At 36.7% G+C, this 23,822-nt stretch overlaps 1 protein-coding gene across 1 annotated transcript in view; it reads left to right on the top strand.

Annotated features, from left to right (window-relative positions):
• PLCB1 (phospholipase C beta 1) overlaps positions 1 to 23,822 on the top strand; it is a 637,895-nt gene that overhangs the window by 469,339 nt on the left and 144,734 nt on the right. Inside the window, exons 10-11 of the mRNA XM_090286059.1 lie at positions 8,059 to 8,205; positions 20,096 to 20,253. Coding sequence (XP_090142185.1) covers positions 8,059 to 8,205; positions 20,096 to 20,253 — 305 coding nt within the window. The remainder of the gene's footprint in view (positions 1 to 8,058; positions 8,206 to 20,095; positions 20,254 to 23,822) is intronic.

The raw sequence follows: 23,822 nt of genomic DNA, 5'->3' as shown, positions 1-23,822 counted from the left end.
GGTTTACTTTCTGGAGATAAAACAGAGGGTCCGAGGATGACATAAGCCCAAGTGAAGACATGGCTCCCATTTTCAAACCAAGGAGAGAGAGAGTGGCCATAAACATACTGAATACTGAGACCTCTAGCTTTCTTCCTCCATTTGACTCTAGAATGATGGCATCCAAGCCATTATTCTCCTGGCAAGTGATTAAACAGATCTTCTCTCAGGACTCAGATTAATCCAAGAAGAAAGACTTAAACCTATTGGCTTTAGGGATTACACCGAAGAAACAAATGCTGATCCCTCTACAATGATGCCTTATAACTTTCTTACTTTTCAAGGTCATCAGATGCATTAAAAAATTCAATCGGCTTAGAATATGAACAATTTAAAATTACACATTTGAAGAAAGCTTTTTGAAAAAGTAGGAAAAACTCAGGAAAAAGGTAACCAATAGGGAAAATGATTATATAGTGAGAAGAAAAGTTGTCTATACATACATCATTAACATCCTTGGAAAGATAACACAACATATTGCAGCCCTAAAAACAGAACACAATGCTATTTTTAAAGAAATCTCAGAGAACAAAAACTGGCTTTAAGCATTAAAAAGAAGGTAGCAGGAACAAAACCTTCAAAGAAGAGTGGAAAATAAACTTGAAGTAATCCCCCAGATAGAAAAACAGAAAAATTAAATGAAAAATGTATAAAAATTTAAAATTTAGCCAAGTAATATTCCAGAAAGAGAGAACAGAGGACACTGTCATAATATAATTCATGAAATTTTTCATAAATAGGATAAGAGCTTTTAAACTGAAAGATCTCAAAGTACCAACACAGGGGATAAAGATAGACCTATATACCAAAGCACATCACTGTGAAATTTCAAGAAACTTTGACTGAATAAGATGTTGGAAATTTCCAAAGATACAAGGGAAAAAAAAAAAAAAAAAGAAAAGAACAGGCCACATATTTGTTTTTAGGATGATAAATCAGTAAGTCATCAAACCATTTAGCAAACGCACTAGAATATTATAGCTAAATTAACAATTAACAGTTAAGTATGCAAATGTCATGAGGCAACGTTAGACATTCAAGGCTCAAAAATTTAACATTCATAACTACTAACAAATTTGCTTCCACTAAAATGAAAGAGTAAGACAGATATACAAAAAATAAAAGACATTCAACAAAGAATGAAAGTAAAAGAAATGAAAATTGATTAATCTAGATTGGAGCAGGTCATAAGGCTCCAGAAAAGACCCTCAAGAAAATGAACCTGGGAAAATACTTGCTGTATTTGAATACATTGCAAAGAGGTTTAGATAAATAACGGATGGAGAGTTGGAAGTTGGATTAGAGATAGGTGCAAAGAAATTAAGCAAATGACAGAAGAAGACAATTATTGACTACATAGAAAATTAAAATTTGTGCATGAAAAGAAAAATATTTATTGGTTTACTATATGACTTTGCCCTGAACAGAATATATCTTCATGATACTGTAAGTACTGCATACTAATCTAAGTCATAATACAAGTATCCCAAAAAAGATGGGAAGAATGTGTATATGTACTGTGGGGTAGACAGAAGAAAGAGTAATATTTTCACCTCCACGGTGGGAAGTCAAAAATAGTAATGTAAGCATATTATTTTGAGATATAGAAGTAAATATCACAAAAGCATCAACTAAAAGATTTGGAAGTATTTGCTTCCACCCAAGGGGAAATGAGGGAGCTTGTTTCTACCAGCTATCCTAGTAGAAGTAGTTCTGGATAGCAGCTGTAGGAATAGATCTAAATGTAGAAAACAATCCTAGCCAATTGCTCTAGACCATGTTGTTTTGCCCATAGTCATTTCCTGCAGTATTGTCTTTGCACGAAGAGCAAATCGCATGGCTTCTTAACAGCACCTTGGCAACCCCACCCACTGGCCACACTCGGCCCCTCTCCACTCCTTTCCTCTCAAGTCAGCCCATCAGCAATTAAAATTGGGTGATTTTTCTCCATCTTCTGCCAGACTTGGACAGCAGAAAAGCGAAAGAGAAACTGGAGCAGAACTGGATTAAAATCATCCTATCTGAGGATTTCCGAAATTTAAATCCTTAAGAAACCAGAAGGCTTCTATGTGACCACCATGAAGTTATATGTTTTTCTGCTACCTGGGCATGGTGCTCTGACTTACAACTCTTTAGCTACATGTGTATTAGAGCACTCTACTAAGTGAATAGAAACCTGAACTGCTCATCAGCAGACATCAAGAAGGTTTTCTCTGTGGTATGTTTTACAAGTTCTTGAAGGTCAGGACCCTGATGGGTATGTTCTTGGTTATGCTGCTGTTGTGGGCACATAGAGTTAGGCCCTCACTAAAAATATGCTCATCAATAATCACCAAAAAGGAATGCCCTAGCTCCAGGGTAAGTTCAAAATATTATGTTCTTCATGGAGAGACTAGAGCTGAAATATCTTTCTCATATGCCCAGAATGAAATAGCCAAGCCAGAAAGTCCTGTTGGAAGTAAGCTTCTAGACATTAGTAAAGGATTCAGTACCTGAGAGAATAGGAGAACCAGTCCACAAAGCTCTTTAGAGCATTCTTCTGTTCTAGTCTCCAGCACTTCCTTGTCTGGACACAAATCCTCTTCACTTTGATTGTTCTGCAGATCCATGGGATGCCCTCAGGTTTAGAGCAGGCATTGGAGTAGTTCATACACTAGTAAATTACTCAATGACCTTCCCATGCATTTGTAAGCATGAAACACATCCAGTTGAGTGTCAGTGGATACAGTGCATCGTTGTAAAACATGCCTGAGTGCTATCGTTTCTGTCACAGCAGAATTTCTGTCTTTCTGACATGTTCAAGAGGCCACCAGGGGAGCCTTGGTCATTATGTATCCAAGGGGAGGGAGACAGGCAGAGGAAGTAGAAGTACAGTTGCTGGCCGTGGCATTTGTGCAAAGTTGTGTGACATTTGAGAGTTTCCTTGCAGCGAAGATACTGCTGAAGTACAAGGAATCATATAAATGGCCATCATTTGGTCACACCGCTTTCCTCTTGTGTCTCTTTAGAGATTGTTCCTCCCCACTAAGTTAGATCTTTTCACCTTTGCATCACCAGTTTAATTTTTTCTTGAACACGAGAATTTTTTTTTAGAATGGAAAAGCTTTAAAGAGTAGTTATTGTTGTTATTGCTGTTTTCCATTACTTGAGAGATTTATATTTTTCCTACTTTGGCTCTAAGTCAGCAATTTTCTACCAGTATACTGTAGCAGGCACAGTTAGTGCTGCAAGAATTTTTGTTTGTTTGTTTGTTTTGAATTGCAAGAATTTTTAAAGCATGCAATACCTGACTAGTCAGGGGCACTGACCTCTTTTCCCTGAGGTCGTCAAATTAAAAAAAAAAAAAAAATGACAACTGCCAGCACAGTTGGTGTGAATGAATCAAAATTATACCTATTTTTGTGTCATATTGGAAAAATGTATATTGTTTGGTGTGTGCAGAATTTTAGTAACTAGTTTTTGCGTGCCATGAGATGAAAAAGGTTGAAAATTGCTACTGCACTGTTGGTGGGAATGCAGACTGGTGCAGCCACTATGGAAAACAGTATGGAATTACCTCAAAAAACTAAAAATGGAACTGCCATTTGAACCAGTGATTCCACTGCTAGGATTATAGCCGAAAAATCCTAAAACCCTAATTCAAAAAAACCTATGCACCCCTATGTTCATAGAAGCCCTGTTTACAATTGCTAAGTGCTGGAAACAGCCTAAGTGCCCATCTGTAGATGAGTGGATCAAAAAACTGTGGTACATTTACACAATGGAATACTATGCAGCAGAAAGAAAGAAGGAACTCCTGCCATTTGCAACAACATGGATGGAACTAGAGAGAATTATGCTTAGTGAAATAAGCCAGGCAAAGAAAGAAAAATACCATATGATATCACCTAATACAGGAAACTAAAGAGCAACACAAACAAACGAACTAAATAGGCAAAGACTAGAATAGTAGTCAGTAGGGGGGAGGGAGAGAAGGGGGATAAGTAAGGGAAGGGTCTAGTCAAGGAACGTGTATGAATGACTCATGGACATGGACAACGGGGAGAGGCATGATTGTGGGAGAAGGGATGGGCTGGGAGGGGGGAGCAATGGGGGAAAAATGGGACAACTGTAATTGAATAACCAAAAAATAAAATTAAAAAAAAAAAAAAAAAGAAAATTGCTACTGTAAGTGGTTGAGACAATATGTATGCTTATGAAGCTCTTTTGGTGACATGAAATGAGTGAGATTCAATTGAAAGCATACCAATCTTTTATTACGAAAATATGTAAGGGGCTTATTTTTAGCCATTGTCAGCTGGCCTTATCCTTCTGAACTTCTTTTAACTGTTGATTTCCAGAAAATTGTAGCATTGCTTTTAATTGTGGTTGGATGCCTCATAATCTCATTCTATTATGGGATGTTTTGTTTTAATTTAGCTAGTAATCATCCCTAATATATAAACCACTTGAACTCATAGAGTGGGTTTTAGAGGTAGAAGAGACTTAAGAGTCCATATATTTTACTCATTTTTATGGTTGTGGGATTTGTCCCTGATCAGTTACCACTGGCAGGAATGAAAATAGGATTCCTTGTTCTGTTACTAATTTGTTTAGAACACCAATATTTTCCTGTCTTAACTCTCAAGGTTTTTCATTCTTCTGTGCTCCTCAGTGGACCAGAAAAAAAATGTAAGCAGTTTTGCTAAAATAGCACAAGGTTGGTGGGAAAGGACTAATGCATTTACGTTAATAGCACCTGCAAATATTTTAGCCGTAGGCTACATGCAGCAAAGGGAAACTCTGTAAGGTTCTGTTTTCTGTCTCAAAGCCTTTACTAGTCAGAACTATTTGGGGGCATTATTTAATATGATTAATTGTAAATAACCCTCACAGACTCTGATTCACCTAACTCTTGTTTTTGATGGGTTTTAAAATTTTCAGTTCCTATGAAATAATAAAGATAGAGAATATAACCTAAAGATTATGTTTAGTTGATTTATAGTATATTAACCAGCTCTGTATTCAATTTTGCAATATTTTTCCAGGCTTGGGGTTCTTTGTTTGTTTGGGGAGTTTGCTGACATACACGTACATGTATGTATCAGTGTCTCATAGAGTCCTTTGAAATGACTTTTTCATATTCTGGATTTCCTCAATAATGTATTAAACAAAACTTTGACACATGTTTTTTGGCATGTTTCAGACTATAAACTTTACTTTAATTGTAATATCCTCATTTGAGAATGACAAATATATAACTTGTATACCCCCACTTTTCTGTCCTAAACTCATGATGATGTCAAAATTAATGACAAGCATGCTTCAGAATCTTTCTCACCACAAGTCCCCAGAAGGCACTAGAAGCAATAAATGGAAATCAAAGCTAAAGTTAAATTTAATTTGTCATCTCTACCATATTGACATATGTTTTGTTTTAATTTTTTTTTAATGTGCTGATTAGACCAAAGGATATTTATTCAGGTAAGATAACAGACACAAACTGACTGCCTCCAGATTAAATTTAACACCATAAAGATGGTATATTTGGCCACACAATATTTTATGCCTGTCATTTATGCTTTTAGAGGTGTGCGCTTGCAAGTTTTCCACACCCCACAGCTACTTGGTGCACACATTATTCCAGCAGTCACGTTGCTTTCCTTTGCTGGCCCCTATAGACACTTGGATTTACTGCCGGTCCTCTGAGAAATAGCTGTAGCCAGAGACTAAGTTGTATGAAGTTGTCATTGGCATAATGCCAGATATTAGCAATTTCATGTGATTCAACCTAATCCTAAAAAAGAATCAAAGTTTTACTACCCTTGGTGATTGTCCAGGTGTAAAGCAATTTATTTTCTCTTTTGAATCACTGATCATCAAAAAGAAGTGCTGATTTAGCACCTACTGTGCACAGAGCATTGTGGCAGATCCCAGGGATGACAGACATGAACGCACACCCTGCTTTGGAGGAGCTTACACCTGGTTTTCAAGGTGTGAACTGTCTGATTTTCTATTAGATTATGAACTCCTTGAGGCAGAGGCTGTGCTTTATTCTGCTGTATTTTTCTATCACATGGCAGATGTTCAGTAAATTTTTGTTACACGAATTGAAGGTAATAAGAGAGGGGACAAGGAAGGAAAAGAGCAGGGGGAAGCATGGACACTAGTTGGAGAAGAGGCCGACAAATGGACTTGTCATAAAAAAGCGGGGGGCAGGGGGAGGCTATGAAGAAATTAGCTTTTAAAATTTTACCTCTAAATGGGTTTTATACTCCTAAATACTTTTTAACGCCATCTATTAAAATAACTTCGGCCCTAAGTTGTATTGACTTATGTTTGTTTCCAAAAATTGAAACCCGTCGAAAGGATATGTGCGTTCTATCAGAATGATCAGCATGACCACTTTGTTAGGTGATAGTTATTTGGAGGTATAAACTGGATCTATCAAAAATTGATCACACAGACATACCAAAATGAAGACCTTTTTGTCATATTTCATATTTTGTCTTATTTCATATTTTTAATGTAAGAGAACTTCTTAGCACTTTTTTCTTTTGTTATTAAAATTATTAAGGTGCATGTTAGAGTTGTTTTTAGGGAGTTCATAGTATAAATAATTGTTCCTATTTAAAAGTTTGTTTAGGAAGATTTTTCTAAAACTCAGCTCCTCTAATCAAGAGCCAATAGCCAAATTTCTTTTTATTTATTTGTTATGGGAAAATGTTAAAGGTGATTTAAATATAATGTTTCCAAAATTGGGTAGAGTACTTATCAGTCATTTTTTGAATTTTATTGGATGTGAGAAGATTTACACAATGGTAAATAGTCAATGCTAGCTTTGCTATTTACAGATGGCACGCCTCTTACCATTCAAGAATAAATAATGCTCAAGTTAATAAAAATTAAAATTATTAGACATCACATTTTTATATATGAGTTTGGTGTAGGGGGTGAAGAGAAGGAAAGCTGCTGATGAAAGAGTAAATTGCTGGAACTTTTAACAAAAAGAAAATTGGTTATCTGTACAAAAAATTAATACCTTAAAAATAAGTATAGTCTTTGAACCAGCAATTCTATTCCTGGGGGTTCATGCTAAGAAAATAATTAAGAATTTTTGCATAGAGAGTTTGTAACATATTGTTTGTTAATGTAAACAAGAGGCTACTAATGTGAATCACATTTATTCCATTTGAAATAAAGCCATTCTAAATAAGAAATTTAAGACCTCCTTTTCATCAGCGTTTTTTTACTAGGAGAAATTTGTTTGTGGTCATCTTTACTGTCTGTTTTTAAAAAATCACATTTGAAAACATTTTCATTTCATTTTAAATAATAAAACCACTTGTAATTAACTTTTGATTATATAAGTAACATATATTTGTAATGAAAAATTTGGAAAATCATCCCTAATTCTTTTATTTTAAATAAAATGTAAAGTTCTTTATTTGTTTATTATTGTTCTATTACAGTTGTTCCAATTTTTCCCTTTGCCCTACTCCACCCAGCCCTTCCACCCCCACCACAGTCAGTCCCCACTCCATTGTCCATGTCCATGAGTCACTCATACATGTTCCTTGACTAGACCCTTCCCCTTTTTCCACCATTATCACCCTCCCCGCTCCCCTCTGGGCACTGGGAGAACTGGACTGGTATACATGCGAAACAATGAAACTAGATCACTGTTAATTCTATTTACCTAGAGATAAGCACTAATGACTTTTGTGTCCATCCATAAAGTTGATAACTATACTAATATTTAAAAACAGGAGGTTGGTGTTTAGGTATTTAAAACCTATGAAAGTCACTTAGGTTTATGTAACTACATTTTTCTCTATTGTCTGTGGCATTTGGAGATAATGGCAACGAAATAGAATGATTCTAGACTACTTCTATCCATATTGAAATCCAATTCTGATTACTGTCTTCTACTTTGGATGTGACCAGAGCTTTCTTGGGGGGAAAAATGAAAACCACATGATACCAGCAACCCATAAAAAGAATACATTCACACTCTCCTTAATTCTCCATTTCCTCCAGGACAGATATCAGTGGACGGCTTTATGCGCTATCTGAGTGGAGAAGAAAATGGAGTCGTTTCACCTGAGAAACTGGATGTGAATGAAGATATGTCTCAGCCCCTTTCTCACTATTTCATTAACTCGTCGCACAACACCTACCTCACAGGTACAAGTATAATCCTTTGACAGTTACTTTAGCCGGCCTCACCCAACTTCACCAACCTCTACTTTTGTTACTCACAAGTGAAGGTATATTTTCTTTAGTTTCCTGTGAAATGCCTTTGAGAACTGGGATTCATGACCAGAGGCTCCAGACATAAGCAGGTACACCCTTACGCTTGTGAAACAATGTCATTGCTTCACGTGTATCTCTATCTAAGTTTTCAAGTACCCACGCCTGCATCTTCAAGCCAATGGAATCTTTGTGTCACTGAACTCATTTTTTAGTGGACTTTAAGCCATTTACCATCCTACTTAGTTCTCTGGACTTCTTTTATCTACAGAAAAATTCTGAAGGCCCTAATAACTTCTGCACAAAGCAAATTGCCAATTTTCTCAAGGTGGAACAGTGTTTTAGATATTTAAAAATTTGACCTAGGAAAGACAACCTATATTTTTTATAAATATTATAATGAAGGAGGAAAGAAACAGTGTTTCCTAATTTGTCCTAAATTGAGTATTCTAATTGTTTTTAGTAGATCATTGAATTGAAAAATATTAAAGCATAATATATATATACATATATATATGTGTGTGTGTGTGTGTGTGTGTGTACATACATTATCTCAACAAAATTTAAAATTTTAGTAAATACAGATTTTAATAAGCTGAAATATTTTATAATCAAAATGCATTTCCAGAATACTTTGTTTGGCAGATCTCTAATCAAAGGCATTGAAAAGAATTTGTAGAAAATCTACTGGTTAGTAAAAAGAAAAAAAATAAGCTTTTTGAAAACCACATCACTCTCCTGCTTCACACAATTTATTATCCAAATGAATATAAGAGAGAGAGAGACCTGAAGACCCACAGTGTAACTAAATTCTGGGGTCTCACCTAATATCTATGAGTTGTAAATGTTCACCATGCCTTGGAGGAGGTTTTGATGTACCCATGGCTTATGGCCCACGGGTGTGTGATTTGTGTGGTGGGGCAGACCAGCAATACTATCTATATAATGACAAGGGAGATCCAGGCACTGGATATTCATGGCAGGGTCCAAGACAGCCTCACAGGGTTCAGCCATCTGGCTCCTCAGCAGTTCTTTCTTCCAAATTCCTCAAAGAGCCTACTTCTCCTGACTCAAATGCAATTTGTGTTTGGTATCAAGTTCAGCACTGGCCTGGTATCCCACACTTTATGAACAATAGTTTAGAATAAAAATGACATAGACAGAAAGGTAGCCTCCAGACAGCTGGAAAGAGCTGTCAGGATGATGCTGTGTCATCTGAGACCATCTCCTCAGAGTCACATAGAGTTCTACATTCATGTGAACTGCAACTTGCAAGATCTTCAGGACAATTAGATTGGCCCCCGGGCTACTTGCAGTCTATTTTATTTCAACTGACACTATCTACTAAGAGCGATTCATGCCATAAGACTAACTAGATTTATCTTTGACTCATCCAAACCTAGGTGTCTCTTGTTGCATTAGCAAATCACTCTAGAACTCAGTGGTATAAAACAGCCACCATTTTTTTAATCCATATTCTGCATATCAGAAATTAAGACAAGCACAGAGGAGATGGCTTGCCTCTGCTCTCTGGTGTCTTGGGCCTCAGCTGGGAAACAAATGGCTCAGGGTGACACGAACACCTTGGGTGCTGGAATCATCTGGAGGCTTCTCCGCCAACATGCCTGGATTTGGGCTGGGACACACCCACCTGTGCACAGAGGGTACTGCCAACCTAATAGCCAACATGAGGCCTCACCATGGGCGTGGGCTTCCTCACCGCATGGCAACCCCAGGGTAGATGGACTTCTCCCATGGAGGCGCACAGCTGCAAGAACATGTGTCCCGAAAAACAAATAGGACTACTAATTGACTTTTTGCTCTGAACCTCTGAAGTTCTGCACTGTCAATTCTTTCTTTATTTGTCCAAATAGTCACAAGCCTAATCAGATTCAAAGGGAGGGGGCATAGGCCAGAACTCCAGATCGGAGGAGTGTCAAAATATTTTTAGACCTGTTTTAAAACCACTAACTTTAAAAGAAGAGTGTCCACTTAGCCCACTTCCTTGGATTCAGTTTCTTAGACCTATTTCAAAAATTTTGCAGCTCCCACTCGAGTTTATAAGCCTTTATAAAGACTTCTTTTCCTTCCCTTGCCAGGCATTCTTAATCTTATTTGGTACCATTGACCTACTTGGCAGTCTAGCGAAGCCTTTGAACTGTTCTAGAGGTCGATGTATAAAATAAAGTGCATGGTCTATTAAAATGTTTTTATCAAATATTAAAAACCAAATCTGTAGTAAAATAATATATATTTGTATTAACACAAAAGTTAGTATAAATAATGTCATGATATTTGCAACAATTAGAATATGATATAAAAATACCTGTGATTTCTACTTGTGACAGTGTCACAGGTTCTGCTAATACTATTGTGATTTGTGACTTACAGTCGTAACTGAAGAGAATGTTAAACTTCACATAGAGGTTAAAACTGAAGATGTAATCTTTTTTCTCATTTAAATTTGAGGAGATCTATAAAACCTCAAGTTAAGAGTGTAGAATTTTGGTATGGCAGGATCCTAAGAGATATAACTTCAAAAACCTTGGTACATGATAGAATCTTGCATTTATTATATACAGTATTCCCTCACTTATCGCAGGTATTATGTTCTAGACCCACCCCCTGCGATAGGTGAAAATCTGCGAAGTAGGAACCTTACATTTATTTTGGTATTTATATATATATATATTAAGGCTCCAAAAACCCTTCCCACACACTTTAAACTGTTCCCAGTCCCTTATTAACCTTTCCCACTCCCTTACTAACCTTTTCCACACTTTTATAAATACTACTTATGTCCTTAAAAATATTCTACACTCTTAAACCTATGTAACTTTAACAATATATGTATATAGTACCGCAAAATCCCACGACATAGCAAAAAATCCACGATAATTAAATATAATATTTTAAAAAATCCCACGATACAGTGAGGCTGCAATAAGTGAACAGCGATACAGAGAGGGGCTACTGTACTCAGATGACAGAATTCTTAAAAATACTTAAATACATATCCAGTTAAATTTTGGACAATGTATGCAGTTTTAGCTACTTGGATGTCATAATATACAGTAATTTTGCTACTAGGCCTTTTAAGTCCCAGAATGCTTTCAAATTATATATTTGATATAGTTTTTCTATTATTTGTCATATAATAATGAGTCAGTAATACCGAAATGATTGAATGACAAGTCTGCCTGGATTTACATTCTCTTCTTTAAACTTTCTTTCAAAATATATTAATTTTTCTCTTTCTGTGTATCATCATGGACCTATGGTTTTCAGATCTTATGTTTGTTCATCCAAACAAAGCCACGATTTTCCTTTTGGTGCTCAGATTGCTTCCACCTGAGTTGGTGGCAACATTTTTAGGGGGCTCCTATGTCCTTTGCTATCCCCATTGATCTCTGAAACATGCCTTAGCTTTCTGGCACATAAAAATCTTTCAGGCTCACCTTGTTCATTTCTGTAAAACTCATGGAAATAGGCTATTCCCCAATGATTTCTGGTTCCTTTTGATGGGAAAGAAATTGTATGAGTAACTGCAATTTGGAGCCTGCCCTGCACTATGAAACATTTCTAGACCTTTTCTGTGAACAAAACAAGATAAATATTTTTTTTCTTGTTAAGGCACAAGTTCACATAAATATTTCCACTCTTGCCTCCCATTTTAAATTCTTGGTTTTATAGCTGTGCTTCCTTTTATCAACCTTCATACCTAACAAATTAAACATAATTACTCTTTCACTTTACTGACAACACAATAATAGTTCTAAGAAAATTGTTCAAAATTAATACAAACTACAGAATACTGTTCAAATTTTTCTCTGCAGTTCTTTATTTTTAAACTGCATTCGCTAAAGGTTTTCAGTCCTATTAATTTCTCCCAGAACCACTGATTTGCCCTCCCTCTGAATAGCTTGTAAGCACAGATGTGATATCAAATTTGGCTGCATTTGTTAGTTTTTTAGGGTGTTAGAATATTAGTGGCCAATAGTTCTCAAAAGGAAGAACTTTCAGCTATTGGGAAAGACTCCACTCATTTTTTGATGAAGAACTGAAATAGCTGTCTCCAAATTTCTGTATCACTACCATCTGATTCATATACAGGATTTTTAAACAAGAAACCAAGTCTTTCTCCAATTATTTAATTTCTAGTAGTATTAAGATTCACATATTTTTAAATATTCAACTTTTAAGACTACATTACCTATATTAAATGATATTCTGACTTCTTTAGGGTTTTTAAAAAATGTATCTTGCTTACTTTTCTGCACGATGTATTATTATCCTATAGTTTGCATTATAAAAATCCACATTCTAACAATATTAACTTGGAAAATCCATATAAATACTAATACAGGTTCTTGAGATTTTGCCTGAAATCTTTTTTTACTTATAAGAGATTTTACTTTATATAACATTATTAGTATCCCTGTTTTAATTATAAATGTAATGTAGAATTCATATGTCTCAGGGACCTTTGGGTAACTGTAAATATCAATGATACAGAAATTCAAACTTTCCAAGGCCAATTAAGAATATTATAAAATAAAAGTATAACCAATGTATATATAATTCAATAGAATCCAATTAAATGTTAAAACCAATACTAAGAAAATGAGTTAGATTTTGTATTTTATAGCCATTTCCAGAACAAGTGGACACTTTTTCTATAGAAATATTATTTTATATAAAATATGGTTAGTGGTAAAAGGAAAGTTTTCCTATTCAAATAAGTTTGGAAAATGCTAGGTACAAACAATATTGGCACCTACTGCAGTATGTTTTTAATATAGAAATAAGGGTTTACAGATCGATACTGTTATGACCAACCCTGCTCTCCCTATCACCACCCTGTTTATTTTCTTGGAGCATTTTAGGAACTGGTATTCCTGAGAAATTATGGTCTAAATTCAAACAAGGAGAATTTTGATATTTATGTTTTCTTTTGAGCGTTCAAATGAACTATAAAAATCAAATATATGGTATGAAAACCAATCAATTTAGCAATACATTATTATTATTATGTCTATTTCTCTACTCATTATTGCCCCTTTGTTAACTATCAAGACACCAGGAGGAAAAATAAACTGAGTGATGGAGAGAAATATTTGCACAGAACAAGTTGATTTTTAATTATGATGGTCATTTTCTAGGGTTTGGATAGTCTTGGCAGTACATCAAGTAATGATTATGTTTTAAATTACTGTTTTTCCTTGAGAAATATACCCCTATGATTCCAAACAAAATTCTCTCCGAATAGAACAGTATGCATTCCTCTTAACCTATAGTTTTTCAGCTGTTCACAAACCCTCCCATGTTCCAAACCATTTGGGAGGTAGTGGCTGCACATACAGCAGCAAGGCAAAGTAATATAACTGAGTAACATAACTTTAGGTTTTAGTTATTCCTCTTATAAATTACATTATCTAATTGACTGCATCAAATAATTATCCTCTCTCACATATACGTTCTTAGCTGCAGAAAAGTTGTGGAAATGACTCAAGAGTAGTTTTACCCTTGTCCATCTCCTACTGCCAACCCAGACGGAGAGTCACTTCCTTCTTTCCCGTCTGTCCCGGTCATGTAGTCTTCAGTATATGCAACCTGTTATAACTTAACTTTGGTTTAAAGCTCACACAGGCCTATGAAAATTGGTAGGTAGAATGGAGAGAAGATGAGCTGAGCAAAAAAAAAAAATTGCCCAAGTTTAAATTTGCCTCTTAAGTAAATTACATGCTTAACTCTTCTTAGCCTTAGTTTCTTCATTTGTAAAATGAAGATATATTGCAACAGCCAAGGTATTTATGACTGTAAGTAAAAGGGTACTATTGCTTTTTTCAAACTTTATTTTTCAATTACAGTTTACATTCAATATCTTTTGTATTAGTGTCAGGTATACAGCATGGTGTCAGACAATCATACACTTTACAAAGTGTTCCCCTTATATTTCCAGTACCCACCTGGCACCGTACATAGTTAATACAATATTACTTACTATATACCCTCTGCTGTACTTTACATCCCCATAATTATTCTGTAACTACCAAACTGTACTTCTCAATCCCTTCACCTTTCACCCATCCCCCCAAACCCTCCCCTCTGGCAATCATCAGCCAGTTCTCTTTATCTATGAGTCTTTTGCTATTTTGTTTGTTCATTTATTTTGTTCTTTAGATTCTACATGTAAGTGAAATCATGGTACCATATTTGTCTTCTGACTGACTTATTTAGGATACTACTACTGAATGGCTTAAATATTAGGGAATTTATTACCTCACACAACGAGAGGTCCAGAAGTGGGTGGTTGGCCATTGATTAAACCAGGAATTTATTGATACCTTGTTTTCCTGAAAATAAGACAGTGTCTTATATTAATTTTTGCTCCTAAAGGCGCACTAGGTCTTATTTTCAGGGGAGGCCTTATATTTCTAAGCACTAGGTCTTATTTTCAGGGGATCTCTTATTTTCAGGGAAATACGATATCATGGGAGACCCAGATGCATTCCATGTTTTTGCTCCCTTATGATTTCAAGATGATGGTGCACCCTGAACATTGTCTCCCTATGAAATAAGGTCCACATATGACACAATGGAGGTCCCTGTCTTGTGAGCTTTTGTAAGAGTGAGAGCGCCTCAACCCCATGTAGTAGACTCTCCTTTATGCCCCATTAGATATAGTCTGGAGATATACCACATGGCAATACCTACATGGACCACTACTATGGGCCACAGAACTACTGTGACTGGCTGAGAAGAGTTAAAATTTACCCCAGGGCTGGGGAGGGGAACCTGAAACACACCAGAACCAAAATAGAAAATTCCATTGGCAAGGAGAAAGAGGAAGAAGAGGAAGAAAGGGCAACCAGAAGTGTAACACTGGAGTGAGTTTAAGCACCCTGGCACATGAGAACCTTCTCCTTTATTTGTACTTGCCTCCCTACCCGATAGTGAGGACAAGGAACATGTCTCATGTCATTTTTTTATCCCAAGTATTTTGCCTTTCACAGAGGATGTATTTGGGAATATGCACATATGTTGATAATTAGTAAGACATATGCTTAAATTGAGTTGTTTTCCGCCTTCCTTCCTAAGCCGTCTCATGACAGTTGGAAACGTGTTCAAGACAGTTTCCCGGTCTCATTGAGGCAGCAGGCAGACCCTGTGGAAACGATCAGATCAAACTGATGCCCCTAGAGGTAGTGGAGGTGAACAACACCTCCTCTGTATTTTGGACAATTCTTGCAAGTGCGGGTGTGGGATTACAAAGTGGAGCAAAAGTAGGTTTGTGAGTACGTGAAACATAGAATTTACTCTTGTATTATTATTTTATATTTTATTATTTTCCATATAAACAACTGTAAACCTATTTTTGCCCCACCCTGAATGGCTGTCACTGCCTTGAAAACAAAGAGAATAGTCCCCATTTCCATTTATTAAAGGAAACAATGTTTATTAAAGAAGGCCACTTAATAAATGCATCACATTCTGGAATATTCTTGCAAGAAGGTTGATAAGAAAACAATAAATAATGTTAAATATAAATATAGACGATTAACCATTGTCCTCTCTGTAAGATGACAAATTCCTCAGAAACCTATGTTAATAGAGCGGTTGTTATTTTCAATTTTCTAGTCTCTTTGATCTGTGGATGCCTTGGATAATCTGAGACAAAGCTCGAGTGAATGTAGCCAACTACCCAAAATGAATGCAGTCAAGTGAGAAGCTGCAGAGCTACGACTTGGGGGCAGAATTAGGGATTAATCTGAGATGGAGCTTCAGCTTGCAAGTTCCATCATGGGCTTGGAATGTACTTCAGAGGGGTGTTCACAGCCAGGCAGAAATGACATCAGATACTAGTTTCAGAAATAACAAGGATCAAGTGACTCATAACATATTATTTATCCCAACCCTGGCAACCCCCTGGCCCCGGAAGCTATATTTATTAGATCTAATCAAGTGGAAATATAATGGGGGCGTGGGATATAAGATTGAGGAATTGAGAAGTTTAGGAAAGAAAAATAAACCAGCTTTGAACTACAGGCAGAAAAAGAGAGAGAATAATGGAGAATATTGATATACATATTTGTAAAAAATCTCCATAAGTGAAGTTAAACACACAGGGAACCTAATATGCATTCCAACAAAGAGAACAATTATGGAAATGTGTGAGTTTTCTCAAAATATGCTTTTGTTGGGAGACTTCCATTTCTAAAAAGAGTATTCATTGTAAGAATGAACAAGTTTACTTTGGAGAGATTATGTTGGGTTTAGGTGTTGGACAATAAACACAACACACACCCATACGCCTCCCATTCTTTAGTTGTTTTTTTGTCTTTTTTTCAGATTCCTTGGCATCTCACAAACACAACCCTTTGACTTACCATGTCTTTCAAAACATTAACTAATCAACATTTTAAAAATACATTAATTTCCTTCTATTTGTTCTTTGAGTTATAAAAAAAAATTGCAAGTAAATCCAAACTAATGTTCCTAGAATGTTTGTTCCAAAGTAGCACTCCCTTAAGTTTAAGAATAACGTGTAAATGACTATCTTTTCCACTTCAACTATCCCCTTTCCTTTTATGGAGCAAAGACCTTTATTACAACAAACTTTGAGGCAATTGTAAATGGCAAATTGATTATCTAGCATCAGGAATCTTTCAGTTATTTGGTCAGCATTTCTGCTTTTGCACATATGCAAACTGACTTAATTACCCTTTCAGTACATTTACTAGGGCTCTATAGAATTTAAGAATGCCATTCTGCCCTGACCTGGGTGGCTCAGTTGGTTGGGCATTGTCCTGCAAAGTGAAAGTTCACATGTTCAATTCCAGGTCAGGGCACATGCCTGGGTTGTGTATGATGAGAGCTGATAGATGTTTCTCTCTCACATCAATGTTTCTCTCTGTGTCTTTCTCTCTCCCTTCACCTCTCTCTAAAAATAATCAATAAAATATTTTAAAAAATAAAAATAATAGAAAGAGCATGCCATCATTTGTTATGCAGATGATGAGGTATTGTAACATCAATTTTTTGTTTGTCTGTTTGTTTCCTGTCACCACCAGGCAGATCTTGTCCACTTTAATGTCATTTTAACAGTTTTCATCAACATGTCATCATTAAGCTGTTTTAAAAGGTGATGGAGGCTTATAGCGTATAAATCAGAGAAAATTTTTAATGTGGAAAACCAGTAACTTCCATTTGTGTGTTGGTAGTGGGCTTATCTTGAAAATTATTTGTTATTAATCTTATAAAAATAATTTATCAAGAAATTAGTGCCTTCAATTGACTTCTTAGGTGAAACAAGAATAGTTTGGCTTCTATTCCTGCCAGGACTTCTTAGGTGCCTTGATTATCACAACTCTCATCACTTCACAGAAATATTTCAGTTCTGTTCACAAAGGTTTTTAATTTGGATGAAGTTGATCTATTTATTTTTCTTTATTGCTGTGCTTTTGGTCCCTTATCTACAAAACCATTGCCTAATCCAGGTCACAGAGTTACCCCTATGTTTTCTTATAAGAGTTTTATAGTTTTCAGAAGAATTATGAAAACTTACATTTAGAAAGAAGCTTACCCTGACCAGTGTGGCTCAGTTGGTTGGGCATGCTTCCACAAAGCAAAAGGTCACTGGTTTAAATCCGCATCAGGGAGCATGCCTGCATTGCAGGTTCAGTCCCTGTTCAGTGTGTGTGAATGGGGACTGAACCTGTTTTCTCTAAACATAAATAAATAATTTTTTTAAAGAAAGAAGCTTAATTCATCTTGAGTTAGTTTTTTGTATATGATATATAAGATAGGGGTCTAACTTCATTATTTTATATGTGGTTAACCAGTTGCCCCACAGCATTTATTTTCAAAATGATTCTTTTTTCTTCAATGTTTTGTCTCCACACCCTTGTCATAAGTCAGCTGTTTCTCCAGTATTCCATTTATCAACCCTTATGCCAGTATACTATCTTGATCACTGTATCTTTGTAGTTAAACTTTAAAATTGAGAAATATGTCTTCCAACTTTGTTCTTATTTTTAAAGATTGTTTTGGCTATCTGGGTCATTTCCATTTTCATATTAACTTTAGTATCAGCTTGTCGATTTCTGCCAAAAAGCCAGCTAGATAGAAATTGTCAACAGAAATTCTGTAAGACCCTTCTGGCAGCCAAAAGAGAATTTTCTTTATATATGGCTTGCAGGAAGGCATAGCCTTCAGCATTGACAAAAAGTACCTTCTGAAGAGGAAGGGGAGGCCACGGTATTTAAAGGCAGTGGCACAGAGAGCTGACCTTTAAGGGGACTGGCCAGGGTAAACATTGAAACTGTAAATATGTTTCAGGCTAGAAGTTTGTTGGGGTTATAGAGCATCTCCAGTTTCTGCAGGTAGTCATGAGATATGGCCAAGGTTGGAGTCACAAGGTATGGTCAGCAGGAATAAAGTCATAAGGCATAGACCAGTGCCTCAGTTTCCCTTCTGAGTCTGCAAAATAAACTGATAAAACAAGTCTTACGATTAAACAGACAATGCGGGGGGGGGGGCAGAGTTCCCCATGTAAATAGTCAGAGTTCAAACTGCAAACCTGTTTAGTAACTCAAGCAGGGCCAGAGATCAAATTGCAGAAAAATCTAGATATTTGGTCACAAAATTATGATATTAGAATTCCCAGAATTGAACTTTAGGTCAATTTGGGGAGTAGTACCATCTTAACAATATTAGGTCTTCCACTCCATGAACATGGGAATTGTTTTTATATATTTAGATCATGTTTAATTTTTAACAATGCTTTGTAATTGTCCAAGTATAAGTTTTTTACTTCTTTTGTCAAAGGTAAATTTATTCCTATAAAAGAGCATTTTTTTAAAGGATGATTAGCTTTTCTAAGCGTTTGTGCTTTAGACAAACATGACAGAGAGGTTGAATTATATAATAAAATAACCTGTCAACAGTACTCCCTTAGAATTAAAAAACTGAGTACAGTAGTCCCTCTCTATATAGTGGTTCACTTATCGCGGCCTCACTGTATCGCAAGATTTTTTTAAATATTATATTTAATTATTTATTGTGCATTTTTTGCTTATCGCTGGATTTTGCAGTACTGCACACATATGTTGTTAAAGTTACATAAGTTTAAGAGTGTAGAATATGTTTAAGAACATAAGTAGTGTTTATAAAATGTGGAAAAGGTTAATAAGGGAGTGGGAAAGGTCAATAAGGGACTGGGAACAGTTTATAAGTGTGTGGGAAGGGTTTATAAAGCCTTAAAATATATATAAATACTAAAATAAATGTAAGGTGCCTACTTGGCGGATTTTCACCTATCATGGGGTGGAGGTCTAGAACGTAACACCCGGGATAAGTGAGGGAATGCTGTATTGAAGATATAATCTCCTGGGTCTTACATTTACCAGCTTCAGAGACTTGAGTAAATGAACTCTTCTGTGCCATGTTCATTATCTGAAAATAAGCTTGTTAAAGGTAGTTATCCCAAGAGATTTTTGTGAAAATTAAGCATAATAATATATGTAGAGTTGAAAGGACTATAATTGGTGCATGGTAAGCAGTTAATAAAGATGATTTACTATTACTGTAACAACGTTTTCTTCCTTATGTTCTCTCTTCCTCCAAACCACTGCTAGGGAGTCCCAGTTGCCTTTACGATTACTCTGCTACCTTTAGGTATGTGAGGCAGAAAAAAGGCTGAGAACAAATATTCAGTCCTTTAAACACTTTGTTTCCCATTGTCGTAGAGCATTTCTAGGAAGCCACCCATGTCTTCCTTGTCTCATAGGACCCTGGGGTTCATTTTGTTGATGTTTTACAGCTGGCCAGCTGGCTGGAAACTCCTCCGTCGAGATGTATCGTCAAGTGCTCCTGTCTGGTTGTCGCTGTGTGGAGCTGGACTGCTGGAAAGGACGGACCGCGGAAGAGGAACCAGTCATCACCCATGGGTTCACCATGACAACGGAAATATCCTTCAAGGTAGAGTTAATGAATATTGATGAGAGGCAACTGGTTGTACTGATCAAAGGCACTAAGTTTGATAGCAACAGAAATGTGTTTGGAAGTAAGATCACTAGCACCTTAATATGTGTTTGGTATGTTGTGTTTAGGAAATCTCACTTTCCATGATTTCTTAAACTCAAGCTACAATACAATAATTAGAGGAAATAACACCCTTCACTAAATTTTACAACAAAGTTTAATATGGGGTTGACTTTAATTCTGATTGAAATCTTCAAAAGTTGTATCTGCTCCTGAGATTGAGCACTCTTAAGGTCTTTTAGTTTTCTTTAAAGGAAAATCGATGGTGTTTTGTCTCCTACCCTCCCAGCTCCTGTCCTTTGTCAGATATCTAATATCTTAACCCTAATCTGGTTGGACTCTTTAAGAAAAAGTGGGGGACAGAAGACCCTGGCGTGGGATGAATGCAATTTGGGCCCATCTGTCTGTTTGTGGATGAAGATGATCCTGATGGAACCATCACTGAGCTAAGGGCCTCATGGCCCTGTACATGGATCCACTGCCAGGAGGGCCCTTGCCCACTGTCCCCTCATGTACACTCTTTTTATGTTATTAAGGAAATTATATTTTCTTAAATATTTACAATCCTTAAGGTCCTTTGAATTCCTTCTAAGGAATATTTATTTCATGTGGAACATTGACAAAAAGGTCTCAGCCATCAAGTCAACTTAGAGTGACTCCCCTGTGCACTTGACTGTGAAACTGGTTCTTTGATCTCATCTGTGACCCCAGAGCCAGGGGCTGATTGAATGTCTATTCCCAAGCTCCAGAAGCATACCTCCTCAGCCACATCCACACATTTGCTGACAGATGTAGAGATTAAAAGACTAAATCTAGCCCAGAATACTGCTTCCTCTCTCCCTGCTGAAGTTTGGGGTATGTGGTGGCCAAAAAGACTAGCAGGTCCATCTCCCCTGATGGCTGGTTTGTCCACCCATGCTTCCTACTGATGTGTGTTTGCAGGATAGATCACTCTTGCAGAGATATGGGTGGTGGTGGTGGGCAAGGATGAGTGTCAGGTGTAGAAACGCCAGCCTGTTCTGTGGGCAAACAGAGCAGCACTTCTCTACATCATGACTAGGACTGGGATGAGGCAAGTGAGACACCTCACATGCAAAATTTAAGGAGGTGCTTACTCTCAGTTCATGTACATGCAGAGCTGACACCTGAGAATGAGTCTCTTTAAATTCTGCCTCACCCTAATCCCAGTCCTGCTCTCTATGACTATCAGCATGTGTTCTGCTTTTCCAGAAGCCACTGTGTATAGTGACTTTGTAAAAAAATGGGTAAGAAGAGAAATGGGGACAAAGCCCTATGTGACCTACCCCTTTCTGCCTCAGTCACTCAGCTACAACTTCACTGGCCTCCTTGCTGTTCCTTGATTGTGGTAAGCCAGTCCCACCTCATAGCCTTTGCATAGGTTGTTCCAACTGCCTGGAACACTGCTCCCCCAGCTATCTGCACCGTTCTCCTCTTATCTCCTTGAAACCTTTCTCAAACACCACTGTCTCAATGGGGTTACTGGGGCCATTCAATTTAATACTATAACCAGCCAACATGCTCACACCCCACCACCTCTTTTATTTTTTCCATTTACCAACTGGCACTTCTCACCTTCTGCCACTCTGCTTAATTTACTTAATTATTATGTTCTTTGTTTCTTGTCTGTCTTCTTTTACCAGCATGGAAGCTCCATGAAGACAGTCGTCTTTGTTTTGTTCCTTAATCTGTCCCAAGCGCTTTGAAAAGAATCTGGTATTTAGTAGGTACTTAATAAGTGTGTTTTTAAAGTGAATTTTCCCATTCCAAAAAAAAATAGACAAATTACAGCATAGCTTTCATTTTTAGTCTTTCTTGCCTCTGTTTATCAGATGAGTGAATTTTGTCTCCCTATATTTTCACATGTGAAGTTCCATTTATAATATATTGGAGGGTAGTAAAAAGATTCTCTCAATATCTGCCAGTTTGGTCTACCCTGTATATTTGGACTTGACCTTTGCAAGCTAATTAGACTATATTCTACAGCCACAGTGTGTTTTACAGCAGCAAAATAAACTGACTGTAGATGTTTGTCATTTTTATGTCATACAGTTTATCTGTTCTAAGCCTGTGTAATCAGGAAAGCTTCTGGGTGACATATCCCCAAAAGCGAAAGTTCCTATTGGCAGTTACCTAGTATTTATTGTATGGACCAAAATAAAAGTTTATGTTCTGGGAAAGGGGGCAGGCTGTAATTCACAGTCTTTCTGGAGAGCTTTTTGTTTTGCACTATGGATTTATTTATTATTTACCTCATATATCTGTCCTTCTGTTTCTTTGCCTCATTGCCTTAGCCTTTGATGGTCATGACATAGTAATTTACTGCTTGGTCTTCATTCTCTCTGCTCCCTCTCAGTCTCCTTCCTCCCTACGGGGGACACCCACCCGTCTGCCCCATCCCCAAGCTGTCCCTTCTTCTCTGTCCTCAGGCAGCTACTCTGTAACCAGCAATTGTACAAGATGGAAAAATGCGTAATGTGATAACATATATGATGAAACTATATTAAGTTTGAGAGTGTGGCTAAATGGAGCATTTCTGAAAATAAAGCTTCATTCTCTGAGAGAAATAATAATTTAGGATGCAATTTAACTGCTACATAAATGCTCACATAAAATGGATATCAAATACACCCTGCTGTTGCCTGTCAAGGATAAAGGATTTCAAGGGCAATTTTTCCCACTGGAGTTTAGTAATTGAGCCATATGGTTTATAGATTATTGAACCCAGTGTTAGCAGTCTCTGAAAAATGGTTTGGGCTTAATAAGGAGCAATTGTGCAATAAGGCACTTTCACATTCCAGTGTCCACTGATGATAGCTTATATGAAAGAACAAAACTTTAAACCTGTAAGTGTTTTTCTCATCCTGAGTGATCTTATACACAATACAAAATATTGGAAAGGAATTAAAAATAAGAAGTCCTAGAGTAAAACTTCTGAAGTTTTCAGTTGCTCCCAATTAAAATTCTTAGATGAGATTCGGTAAATCTCTTCTTTGGTTTTCAAGCTTCCAACTTGTTTCCCAAGCTGCTGGCTAAAATTATGTTAGAGATGGGGAGAGATGGACAGAGAAAAGAGGGAGAGGTTGGAAGAAAAAGAGAAGAGAACCTGTGGGAGCTGTGAATGCAGCTCTGGAGCTGACGCCAAGGTTCCAGTAGCTCTCCCATCGAGTAGACAAGCATCCTTACCAGCCCAAGCCTCTTTCTTATGAGCGCACTAGAGATGATGACAGTGCTTACCTGTTAGGGTTGCTGTCAGCATTCAAGGATACTACCCGACATGTGGACATTGCTGGGAAAAGTGCACAGCCCACTGTGAACACTCTATAAATGTTAGCTACTGATATTATAATTGAAATTTAAGAAGTCACACTTTAGCTTCCTTTCTGCAAATATAATGGTTGTGATATTATTTATGCAAGGAGCTATTAAGTCAGGGTGAGAGTGGGGGTTGAATGAAGTCATTTGAAGGGACTCTGGGTACCCTCCAC

Source organism: Furipterus horrens, unplaced genomic scaffold (assembly GCF_987537825.1).
Source record: "Furipterus horrens unplaced genomic scaffold, mFurHor1.1.pri manual_scaffold_8, whole genome shotgun sequence".
In the NCBI taxonomy this organism is placed as follows: domain Eukaryota; kingdom Metazoa; phylum Chordata; class Mammalia; order Chiroptera; family Furipteridae; genus Furipterus; species Furipterus horrens.
This window is presented reverse-complemented; position numbering and strand designations above follow the sequence as displayed.